The sequence below is a fragment of the Thermobia domestica genome, chromosome 2 (assembly GCF_964235325.1).
Source record: "Thermobia domestica chromosome 2, izTheDome1.hap1.1, whole genome shotgun sequence".
Taxonomy (NCBI): domain Eukaryota; kingdom Metazoa; phylum Arthropoda; class Insecta; order Zygentoma; family Lepismatidae; genus Thermobia; species Thermobia domestica.
Window position 1 is genome coordinate 44,509,728 of NC_137455.1, and position 13,691 is coordinate 44,523,418.

The following is a 13,691-nucleotide window of genomic DNA, read 5'->3' on the forward strand; positions in this document are numbered from 1 at the left end:
TTGCCTTCTACGTAGTGTAATTCACGTTTTGATATTGACAGTCAATCCGTTGCTCTTATCATCAGGTTTCTCACAGTTTGTATCGGTCAGAGTTACGTGTCAACTGACATTATCAGCAGAACGATCGTTGGTACTAAAATTAGAACCACACGACATATTACCAGGGAACCTTTGAAGAATATTTAAGAGTCTTCATCCCGGCGAAATTAAAATACCGCTAATTTTACAGTAATTATGTGATATCTTCAAATAGATAAAAGATAATCGAAATGTGGAACAAGAGCGCCCAAGACAATATTATTTTACATGAGATACCGTTATCACGACTCACTTATCTGCTTTCGAATTCGAACCATTTTGAAAATCGGCATTTATTTTCGCGTTTCTAAACAGCTTAAAACGGAAAGTCACTAGGTGACTTATGATAACGGTACCTCACGCAAAATTATATTGTCTAGGACACTCTTGTTCCATATTTCAATTATGTTTTATCTATTTGAAGATATCACATAATTACTGTAAAATTAGCGGTATTCTAATTTCGCCGGGATGAAGACTCTTAACTCTCGTTGTGAAGGTTTCAAACCACATAAACCAAGCAAATAAATCAAACAACTGGAATATTTATTGAATAGTAGATTCTACAAGCCGTTTATTATTATTACTATTATTCAACCTCCGTTAAGCCACCAGAGAAGCACGAGTATATTTTCACGTTCGCAACTCCGCAATAATTAAACGAGAGAGCAGTGATATCAACTGGTGGGAGAAATCCCATATTATGGTATTTTTTGACATTAATTTCTTGAATAGGGATAAATGGAATTTTCAGCAAAATTTGCAGCATATATGGGAATTTTCATAAATTTATTTCACAGATGGCAACAAAATTCTCTATGATCGGAACGTAGGTAGGCTAATGACGTCTGAATAAACGCCAAATCACTGTTTGATGTCAGATTTTATAAGAAAGCGCATGTTAGTGTGGAAGTAATATATATTGGAACATGTGAATTTCAAAAAACAAGGAACAAGACTGTAAATTGTATTCTCGAGTTTTTTTAATCATAAACGGAAACTTGCAAATTACCAAACGAGAAACAGCAAATTTCTAAAATGTCACATGGATTAATTGGAGAATGAAGATGATCTAGGTTAATTATATTCAATAGAACATTATGTCATTAAAACGTAATGGAAATAATAAATTCTAACAACAAAATATGCTCTTTTTCATCAACAATTTCAATATACTCTTTCAATTAAGGAAAATGTTTATTAAAAATTTACAAGATTGTAAATAACGAATAATTCACTCAAATATTTAAAATGTACTTGATATAGTAGTTTTAATTTATATATATATTATAAATTTTGATGTTTTAAATTAGTATAGTGCGTGGGAAATGTAAGAGCAAAAAGGGTAATTTCTGACTTTCGAGATGGGATTTTATAAAGTTCCAGGTTGGCATCACTGTGAGGGAGTCTGTCTATTGGCGTGTTGATGAGCGACGTCCGATAAACAGCTTTGTCTAATCCTGGTTTCGTTCTCTCACAGATTTTGACTCTGCTGATTTAACAGAGGTTGATTAAAAAAAAAAAAAAAAAAAAAAAAAAGTAACCATGGTTCAATCTCATCTTGTTTGAGTAGAAACACATTAATCGAGAAAAGTTATAAGGCAAATTCGAGAAGTAAATAGGTGTTGGAAACAACGTGTGAAGGCATTATTAGCCCTTCACCTTTTGTTACAATATGTCGTCTATAATTATTACATAAAGTCTATAATTATTATATAAACTTTATATATATAAAGTTATTATATTAGTATCTTTTCTAAATCTGTAATTACTTTAGTATAAGTGCTTTCAGTATGGATAAAACGGCCCCCTCGGTACACTGTGTTGCTTCGGGTTGATAGAATGGCCCTAGTCCAAAGCAACCTCAGATGGGATCGGTGTTTCCTTAGCCTAAAGCGGCCCCAAGAGTAGGTATTGTTGGTTATGATCAGTACAAGACATTGATGTTTTCTTAGTCTCGAAGCGCTCTTTTATAGCCATTCTTTGGAGGGAGAACCTGTGGAGGGGTTGTCGGAGTCCTTCGTGGTTCTCCGTGTCCTCTTCGTTTCTTCCAATAGATGTGGTTTTCTTCTTTCGTTTACCAATATTTATTCACAAATCTTTAAAACACGTATTCACAGTATGTGTGTGTACAGAACTTTGTAATATGTTTAATTATGTTTGTATATTTAAGAAAGCAGCGGTGTAGTATAGAAAGCGAAACCAAAATAATGCAATCAATTAATTTAGAGGTTTGTTGCTAAAAATGTACGTATTATAATAAATCGATTGATGTCTCAACAGATCAAAACTTGTAAGGATGTGTATTTCTTATTCTTTGCCAGGGCAGATTGCTCATTGGTGGACAACCCTGGAAGGAAGCCAGAGCATGGTGGATTAACTGGGTTTGGAAAGGTAAGTAAAATGCACATTTATCTTTAAAATTATTATTATTATTATTATTATTTCAAGCTGGCGTTATTTATGTTTCATTTTCAAATTCTGTGCTTAAACAGAAACATATAATCCCTACTCGGAAAAGAACAAGATTATGCCATGGGCGGGTGTGAAGGTTAAGATTCCATGTTGTCGAAATCTCCATGTCGTGCTAGTGGCGTTAAAATTCGTATAGTTCAATGTTCGAACGATAATGGAATAATGGATTATTCGGATGTTCGTGACAAAAAATCATTATTCGAACACTTTATAATTATTCGAACACTTTATAATTATTCGAACAATTTATTTAAATAATGGGTAATTATTTGAACAATTATCAGGTAATGGATAATTACAAGCAATTAATCAGACAACCGATAATTACTCGCACAATTATTTAGAGAAATGATGACAATTTAGTAAGATTCAAACAATTAATTATATAACGGATAATTATTCGAACAATTAAATCTAATATATATATATATATATATATATATATATATATATATATATATATATATATATATATATATATATATATATATATATATATATATATATATAAACGATGGCCTATAGAAGCCGGAGGTTCAATGCCGCGTTCACAAAAGCTCTCCACTGACTTCTATTCTTAGCTAATTGGATCCAGTTTCTACTTTGTATTCCAATCTCTGCGAGATCCATCTTAATATTATCCTCCCATCTGCGCCTAGGTCTTCCTAATGATCGTTTTCCTATGGGTCTACCAGTCAAGACTTTGAAAGCGTTTCTACTTTCTTCCATTCTAGCTACATGACCCGTCCACCTAAGCCTCCTAGACTTGACGACCCTAACAATGTTGGGTAGACCGTATAAATTATGTAGTTCCTCAATTATATATATAATTGAAAATCACTATGTGACTAAATCTCCTGAACCGCCCGCCCGACCTCGATCAAATTTCTAACATGCATGAGATTCAATGCTGAGCTGGTTTTAGGGTATTCACTTTGATAGTAGAACTGAGGGGAGGGGGAGCACAAGGAGGGGTAAAAAAACATAAAACTTGATAACTCCTGAACCACTCAACAGATCTCAATCAAATTTTCAACATAAATGAGGTTCAGACCTGGGATTGTTTTTATGATTAAATTTGACGGAACAACGTAGGGGAGAAGAAGGAAGGAGATATATATATATAAATCAATTTATATAAGAATGAAAGTGACTATTTTTGTAACTTAATAACTGTCGAACTATCTGACCGATCTCAATCAAATTTTCAAGATACATGAGGTTCGGGTCTGGAAACATTTTTGAAATTTCATTTTAACGATAGATCTTAGGGGAGGGGGTGGAGAGGGTGACGTATAAACCTAATAGCTTTTGAACCACCCAACTAATCTCGATTAAATTTTCAACATATATGAGTATTGGGCCTCGAGTGTTTTTTATCGTTTCACTTTGACGAGGCAACCTAGGAGAGGGGAGGTGGATATATATATATATATATATATATATATATATATATATATATATATATATATATATATATATATATATATATATATATAATATAATATAAATGACTTTGTGACTTCATCACTCTTGAACCATCCGACCGATCTCAATCACATTTTCACCATACATGACTTTGGGGGCAGGGATCACCTTACCCTATTCACTTTGACAATTCAACGTAGGGTAGGGAGAGGGGAAGAGAAATTTAAAAATGATCAAAAATGACCAATATTAGTGTTGAATACCTAGTTTCCTGGGTAGATAAGGGGAACAGTGACACTTCTGATGCTGTTTCAATCCAAGCTCAGCCCTGATCGTTGAGGAGGGGGTACAATGTAGGGGAGGACGATAAACATTTAAAAATGATCGAAAATGACTAATATTAGTTTCGAATTCATAGTTTTAGTAGTAGCTGAGATTAATAGTGACAATTCTGATGCCGTGTGCCGTAGCACGGAGGAGGGAGAGGGGAGCTATATATAATAATGATAGAAAATGACCAATATTAGTGTCTAATCCTGTTTTCTGGATCATTCAAATGAACAGTGACATTTTCGATCCGATTGAAATCCAAAATCAGCCCCGCCACTTGAGGGAGGGGAAGAAAGATATATATATATAAATGATCGGAAATGGCCACTATCAGTGCTGAATTTACAGTTTTCTGGGTCGCTTAGAGGAACAGCAATACTTTCGATCCCGTTTAAATTCAAATTGAACCCGAAACTTCGGGGAGAGGGAGGAAGAGATATTTAAAAATGATCGAAAATGACCGATATTAATGCATAATCCACATTTTCGGGGTCGCTGAGATGAACGGTGACACTTCCGATACCTGTCTTCCTGCTCTTGGGGGAGGGGGAAAGGGAAATACATAAAACCGATCACAAATAACCCATATTAGTGTCGAATCCACAGTTTCCGGGGTCACTGAGATGACTTGTGACAATGCCGATGCCGTGACCCGCAACATGGAAGAGGAGGAGGAGGAGATACATAAAAATGATCAAAAATGGCTGATATTAGTGTCTGATCCGTAGCTTTAGAGTTGCTGAGATGAAGAGTGATACTTCCGATCCCGTTTAAAAACAAATTCAGCCCCTCCACTTGGAAGAGGGGAGATAATAAAATGATCGAAAATGACCAATATTAGTATTTAATCCATAGTTTTTGGGATCGTTCAGATGAACAGTGACATTTCCAATCCGGTTTAAATCCAAAATCAGCCCCGCCACTTTGGGGCAGGGGAGAAAGAGATATATAAAAATGATCGAAAATGGTCACTATTAGTGTACATTTAAATTATTTATCTCAACCCAGCGAAGCGGGTAATGTACTCGTAGATGAGACCGGGGCTTGTTGTGACAAAAATCAGTTTTTAATTTTTCTAAGATCTCATTTCTATTAAATGTTAGAAAATTTTGTCTTAAAATAAAGTTTGGACATTAGATTACTTCCATAATTTTTTCTGCATCTGTATTTTACATTGCAAGAACAATACAATAGAAAAAACAAACACAAATGTTTTGTCATAACATGCCCCTTGCTGGGATAGGTTGTGACAGAAAGAAATGTGCCAGATCTCGCTAAAGTAATTTTAATACATATAAATTGTGCTAAACATAACGTAAAGGTAATGTTTCCTAACAAAAATATTTTGCATACATAAAGAAACTACTTTCAATTTTTCGTTTGAATACTCTTTCTAAATTATCGTTATCGTACACAGTTAAATGCGCCAACAATACTTCCTTCCTAATGCTCAGTTTTATAATAGAATCACAATTTCTTTCAGAAATGATTTATGGTGCAAACCTTGACTACATAGACCCCTATCATCGTCTGAGTTGCAGTTGTGGCATACATACATAGGATTACCTTCTGTGCACGCTTCGTGTGACCACTGGTTACAGTCAACACATTGAACCCACGACTCTCTGGGTTTGGAATTAGAAAATGGTTCCAGACACACAAGACAAAAACAATTATCTTCACTATCATCGTCACTATCACTTTTACGTTTTGATATCCCCCTTTTTTCATACAGTTGTTCAGAATATTACGGCTTGTACCCTTCTTCGGAGACTTTTCATGTCTTGCTCCTGCTTCTGCTTCTAATGCTTCTTTAACTGGAGTATCAGTGAGTACAGCGGACACTTGTTTCTTCCTTCCTCGTTTAGATTCCCTGGGTCTAGATTTTGGTAACGGACGAAGGGCGCTAGGACTAACATGATGAGGATTACTGTCATTTCTGGACGTTTCGTCTTAAGGCATTTTTTGCATAGACGACAATTGTGGTTTTTCTTTACTTGTAGAAGGTCTATTGTCAACAGTCAATAAGGTTTCAGATTATTTACGGTTTGTTGCTGGATAAGGCTGGTTTGTTTTCTTCATAGGTAAAGCTGGGAGTTCTGAATTCACTTCTGGTATAATGCTAGTTGGTCCTTGTTCTTTATTATGACCTGAAAGTTTCGTTGAGGATGCTGTTGAAGTTGAGTGATGTGCTAGCGAAGTACGTCCTAGGGCTAACTTTATAATGTGGTCATCATCTTCAATGTGACGATCAGTTACCTGTGGTGCCAAAAATTCATCATCTGTAAAAATGTCTCTTTTAAAGGGATATATACCAATTATTCTGAATGCATTAGGAATATTAGATGGATTTACACTAAGAGGAAATGCCGTTTTCACAATAGTCGGAATGTCATAGATACTAAATGGACAACCATGCATCCATTCCATTTGCAACTAACTTTTTAAATGAAGAATATACTCCTCTGTCCAGGGGTTGCAGCTTATGGGACGTGTGAGATGGGAATGACCGGAGAATAACACAATTTTTCTTGCCATAATTGATTACCTGCACTGAGATATGAGATTCATGGTTATCAAACAACAAAAGGACACGATGTTGAAGAGAACTGTCTGTATGTTTGACAAAATGCTGCTCCATGAATTGCACAAACAGGTCTCCTGTCATCCAACCTGATGGATTACTTCCTGCAATACTTCCAGTAGGACCTTTACCATGAAATCGAAGTCGGTCAAATCTCTTCTCCATGTAAATCAAGATGAGATCTAGGTTCTAATTACCTACAACAAACTGCTCCTTGTAGAATCTGTACAGTGACTGTCTATTAACCTCATATTGTGCTGCACTTGTTTTAAAGATCCCTTGTTTTCGTGGTATGCTCGTGCTGCATCTATGTGCACTTCAATTTGTATCTGGCCTTTCTCTTTCTCTTATATGTTCGTACCATCTGCAACGAGAAAGATTGAAGCAAACATTAAAATGCAAATTCAAATTGCTGCAAACTACATGCAAAAGGATGTTGTTATTGTTGTTAATGATGATGTGGTGTTCTGTCCAAAGGCCAGTCTTTGATTCAAAGTCTCTGGGCAAGATGAACCGATGGCGGTTTGTCTTTCTTTCCCATGGGATGGTGAGGACATCCTAAGGAGGGACCTACAACTAAGGTGGGTTCCGAACAATTTGTGTCTCCACCGGGAATCGAACCCGGGATTCCTTGAGTACATTCACCCACAAGAGACATATGCAAAAGAAACCAGTCTGAATCTGCAAACATTGATGCATATACAATCAACAGCGTGCTAATGATTTTATACGTTAGAAATCGGAAATTTCTTCCCAATACTAATAACGTGTCCACTTCTTAACAAAACATTAATAATATCCCTTATGTAAAATTAATAAAATTAATTAGACAATAAACTTCCATTATCTGGTTTTCTGCGGGGTCATTTGTGACATTTGTCACAATTTACCCCTAGCAGTTTGTCACAACTAGCCCCAATGGGTATTTTTTGCTTTTATTGGCAATTCAGTATTTCGGTTTTACTTTACCAACAAACAAAACCGTTTACATGCGTATTATAGTTGCTTTAGTTTTTAGAAAATACCATTAATATTTCCAACTATTTTATATTGAAGAAAACAGAAATCAAACTTACCTTGAAAAAAAGATCAAGACCTCCACAAAACCAACTTTCTTCTTTGCTCTGCGCGACTCACACTGATGGGAAACAATAGACTGTGAATTCGTCACTGTAGGCGTCAATCAGCGTCGCCAGGTCGTGAATATTGTTTGCACTTTTAATATAAATATAAATGTCACAACCTGCCCCTGTCACAACAAGCCCCGGTCTCCTATATGCTAGTAATGGATAATAATTCAAACAGTCATTCGAATATAGATTATTTCAAAAAAATGTTCGGATAATGGATTAATTACTCAAACAATCTTTCGAATAACGAACAAATATTCGAAAATTGAAAATTAATACGTCCTGTCTGATATTTGAATAAAGCAGGATAATAGCAGTAGGAGGATAGTGTTATATATATATATAGCACTAGTATGCACCACACTCTGGCATAACTAAGCCTTAGGTTACAAAGAAAAACTACATATTGTAATACAGTTCATAATGAAGTCTAATATGAAACATTAACCTGTTGTAATTTTACTACTTGCGCAATGATGGTTGCACCAGCCTTATAACTGGAGATCGAACTGGAGTCTTCCAGTCGAGAGCTTGGACTACTTCCATCTTACTGATTATGCCACTCATCTCATAAGTGAATGAATCGGAAACACTTAACCCAGCTGACATGGTCGAATGTTGTAAACATAAGGGTGATGATTGCAGGACCTTTTCGTCACGGGTTCGAATCCCGCTAATGGCGTAGATGTTTATATATTGCCTTTAAACCATTCATTTCATTATGAGTTTGTGGTAGACATCGTGTTTGTGGGTTTAATCAGGGCTTTCTGGTTGTCTCCTACACTCTCATTCCATAAATTCTTTCATCATCAACCCCAAAAAAATACAATACAATGCAATCAGTCCGTAGCCAGAACACTAAAACAGGGGGCCGAGATATTTTGAAGGGGTTGAGTGGCATGATATCACTTAATTGTCCTAACTGCTTAGTTTTAGAATATACATTTATGTAAACAAACTACTGAACATTTTAAAATCGTCTGAAGGTGAATTCAGAAGGGTTAAAATGCCTCTGGCCACCCTTATCTACGGGCCTGAATACATTATAGGAACAAAACATAAGAAAAGAAGAGTCACTGATAATCTCGTAGTTATTAATTCCAATTTGTTTTAGGGTAAAATTTGAACATTAACCTCTTAAATGTTTCTGAAATATTGTGATTGTCATCCTTCTTTAGAAAAGAAAAAAAAAAGAAAAATTTAAAAATAAAGTGCTCTCATTAAGTGCTTTAATTGAAAGATAAGTAAATATTTTCCCATCTATTTGGTACTCATTTATACTATTGTCTAACCTGGCAACATTGTTCTAATAGCTTCAACAAATTCATTGATTTATCTGTTTAAAAAAAAAAAACAGAAATTCACATTGGCAACCCTGTTTCCGACGAGAATCCTGTAAGCATTGAGGTCAGTGCCAGCTTCCTGTGTTATCCAGTCCGCGAGAGATTGATCTAAAATAAACTCCCTCGTAAACTTCGTGCCGTTGAAAACAAGGTCAGAGAAGTGTGATTCGAGGTCAAAACTCGCTCGTTTTAAGTTCAGGTAATCCATCAAGGATCTTGCTAGCTTTGCTACAAGGCTACTCTGCTAAGTTGGAGGTCGTCACATTTTCTCCCCCAAGAGACTTTGTGTTTCGAGGCCGAAAACGCTCCTTTTTCGTTGTCAAGGGTATTTCCCCTGTCACACGTCCTACATAAGATACACATTCTGCTCTCTGAAACAAACGCTTTTCAAGGATGGGAGAAAACAGAATCAATTTCTTGACAATGACAGCAGCTCTCCAATCATATTCCACGAAATAATGCGCAACTGCGTGTGGTCGTACACGTCAATAATCGCTCTACTCTTAGCTGTTATTAGTCCGTGTGTGGGCTTAGGACACACAAGCATTTAATAACGTTTTCGTTTCGTATCTACGCGAAGAGCCAATTGGCTTTAAAATAACAAGAGATAGAGAGGGTTTATAGTGATGAGAGAAGTTAAGTGTGGAAGCGTGTAAGAACACATGGAAACAATTACAAAAACCATTTAATCTTGAATTAATTTAGAAACAAAACAACAGTTAAAAGAGAAAATATCGTGGAATGTTTACAAAACGGAAGCCTTGAAATATAAGGGAGAAAGTTGCACATTGTCGGATAGAGAGTTTAATACCTAAATATGGCTTCCATTAGCTGGAAATCTATCTATATAAATAAAAATGAAAGGAACCATGTTTGTGAGTTAATAACTTTTGAACCAGAAGACCGATCTCGGTAAAACTTTCAACATAAATGAGATTTGGGCCGGGATTGCTTTTATCATTTCACTTTGACGGTACAACATAGGGGAGGTGAAGGATATATATATATATAAATGATCGAAAATGACCGATATTAGTGTCGAACCCATAGTTTTCGGGGTCGCTGAGATGAAGAGTAACACTTCCGATGCCGCTAAAATCCAAATTCATCTCCGCAAATTGAGGGAGGAGAGATGTATAAAAATGATCGAAAAATGGCCGATATTAGACCGCTTCAGTAATAGTAAAAATTAACTGACTAACGGAACATGTTATTAACTTTTTTCTATTTTAACCTAGCAAAGCGGGTAGGCAATTGACGTTAGTTTCTACTATATAATCCAGTAAGGGAACAGATTTGAAAGAAAAGTTATTTTTTTAAAGTCCAAGATGGAAATTGTGCTTTAATTTGTGACACTTTATTAATATTTTGGCCATTGTATTTGAAACGACTGAATAAAGACAGTGGTTCACAACCGTTTTCGACTAACGACACGACACATGAGCTCCCTCGTGGCTCGCACACGCCTGTGGCGTGGGAGACCCGGGTTCGTTTCTTGGCGAGAAGCGGTGTAGTTCTCATTCCACGCCCCATATAGCCTCGCTGCTGAAAGAGACGCTAAACTAAAATGAACTCAACTCAACCACGACAAACTTCGGATAGGTTACGTTAAAATTGAGCATTGATACAGCTGTTGACCGCTACAGTTTACTCAAGATTAATTTTAATTTTATTGTTAAAGGTGCACTGTGAAGTTTAAATTTATCGGCCATTTGTATTGTGTAAATACGAGAAGTATTAGTGTAAATATTTAGAGTACTAGATACGAGGTATACTATCTCCCTATATGAATATTTCAATTCTGGATATGTATACTAGCCGAATATCGGGGAGAATACGTTTAGAACATAAAGCGGTGAATTTGGATTGTTCCTCTCAGCAACCCCGAAAACTATTGATTCGACACTAATATCGGTCATTTTTAATCATTTTTATATATCTCTGTCCCGCTCCCCCAATTTGCAGGGCTAAATTTGCATTTAAATGGGATCGGAAATGTCACTCTTCATCTCAGTGACGCCGGAAACTATTTATTCTACACTAATATCGGTTATTTTCGATCATTTTTAATATCACCCCCCCCCCCTAAGTTGTACCGTCAAACTGAAATGATAAAAATCATCCCAGGCCCTAACCTCATTTATGATGAAAATTTAATCGAGATCGGTCGAGCGGTTGAAGAGGTTTGAAGTCACAAACATAGTCACTTTGATTTACCGTGTATATATATATATATATATATATATATATATATATATATTTGAAGATGCTTTAAAAGAAACCAGGGTAGCGTTCTATACGCTGCCCTTTATTTCCTTTTCTCAATATTGGTTTTAAATATTGCGCTGGGATTTACAATATGGTACACAGAAGAAACTAACCATATGGGATACAAGTTATTGCTGTACACTCTTCCATTACATTAATTCCTTCCACACTTGCATTTTCGCTTAATTGCTTTTACCATCTTTTCCTTTATGTTCTCTCCTTCTCTCTCTCTCTCTCTCTTTATCTGGATCTCCCTTTCTCTCTAGCGCTTTAACAATGTGTATATCTGATTCGAGCATCCATAAATTGTATACTTTAATTCCTCATATGAGCAATAGCACAAGCCCTTGGGATGTCATTTGTTTAAAATTCCTCCCATACGATGTTTCCAGTGGTAGAGCGTTAAAAAAAATCTTTTATATCTTATATACTAAATACGCATGCGTCATGGCTGTTTTATTTTAGTAGGCCTAAACGTGTGTAGATTTCAGTAACCTATTGTAGATCTACATTGTGTTATACTAATGGTATTCAACCTTTTCTCGCGTACTGGAGCTCCTTCGTGGCCAAGCGGTTAGCGTACGCGCCTTTGGCGTGGGAGACCCAGGTTCGATTCCGGCGAGAGCTCATGTGGTTCGGATTCTACGTTAATCAGTAGGTCTCGTCTCATATAGCCTCGCTGCTGAAAGGGACGTTAAACTCCAAATCAACTTTCTCGCGTGCTCCTTGCTATATTTTTCCGTTAGAGGGTGTACCTTCCATAATTTAAATTATAAGTAAGGAATAAAGATATTAATCTCCTTGATAAATGTTGGTTTGTTTCAATTGCCATCGAGTCAATTGGTATAAAGGTAACCAAGAAAGTTTTGTCACTTTTTCACCCACCACCTTCGAACATCGATATACCACCTAAGACGTACCTGGAAGATCAAAACTAGTACCCATCAGCATCGACGACCTTTTAGCAACGCTCTGGAAGGCCATGAAGTCCATCGCGGTAGAACATGGTGGGCCGTGAAGCGAAGAAGGTATCAAGTGCATTTTGCACCTCTACTAGAGATTTGAACTGGCGTCCTCTAAGGTGATTGTCCAAGAAATGGAACAGATGATAATCGGACGAGGCAATGTCCGGGGAGTATGACTGATGCAATGGTGATTTCCATCCAAAGCGTAGAATGGTGTCCTGGGTCATCCTATCCACGTGGGGCTTAGCGTTGTCCTGTAAGCGATTCAGGCTCCAGAGTTTTGAGTTTTTTCCTTGAACACGGCTCAATTGCTGACAGTAGACAGTTGCATTGATGCTCTGACTAGCTGGTAGCAGTTCCCGATGCATGATGCCGCGAGGAGTCCAACAAACATACAGGAGGAAATTCTTCTGGTGCAGTGCTAGTTTCGGCTGTTTTGGAACCGGTTCTTAGGGTGCTAACCGATGATGATGATGTCATGGATCTTCGCACAGGACCCACTTTTCATCACATGTCAACACCCTGTACAGAAATGGCTCCTTCCTCAGACAAGACAGTAAAGAAACAGGTGTCTGTTCGCATTGCCTTCTGACCCGGAGTCAAATCATGTGGGACCCATCGATCCAACTTGTAGTGCTTCCCAAGTTGATGGAGGTGCTGCCGAATTGTTTCTCCCCTCACACTGAATTGTAGTCCCAGTTCATCACATAGCTGGCCACTGTTCGCCTCAATTGTTGCCTGAAGATCTTCATTTTATACATGTGTTAATCTTTCGGCATGTGGTGCGTCTTCGAATGTTTCGTCACCGTCCTCAAACTTGTTAAACCACTGCTGCACTGTCCGCTAGTCACGACACACCTATGTCTTATCTTCCGCCCCGCTGCAGCGGCGTTTGATCCCAGTTTGAACTCGTGCAGCATACATGCCCTTATGACGCTCTGTGTAGGTCCCATGTTCACTCTGTCCTTACGGAAGTTCACGGTGTAACTGAACTGCCACAACTAGGTAGTATGTTGGATATACCCACACCAACAACTGACCTTCATATTATCTCCATTCGCAATCAACTCACAATGTGAGGCCAATTAAA

General features: G+C 37.0%; 1 protein-coding gene across 2 annotated transcripts in view; it reads left to right on the top strand.

The window, feature by feature from the left end:
• Positions 1–13,691, top strand: part of LOC145671542 (dipeptidase 1-like) — a 718,611-nt gene that overhangs the window by 587,940 nt on the left and 116,980 nt on the right. For both annotated transcript variants that reach the window (XM_081740732.1, XM_081740737.1), the window contains one exon: positions 2,403–2,472. In XM_081740732.1, the coding sequence (XP_081596858.1) occupies positions 2,403–2,472 (70 nt within the window). The remainder of the gene's footprint in view (positions 1–2,402; positions 2,473–13,691) is intronic.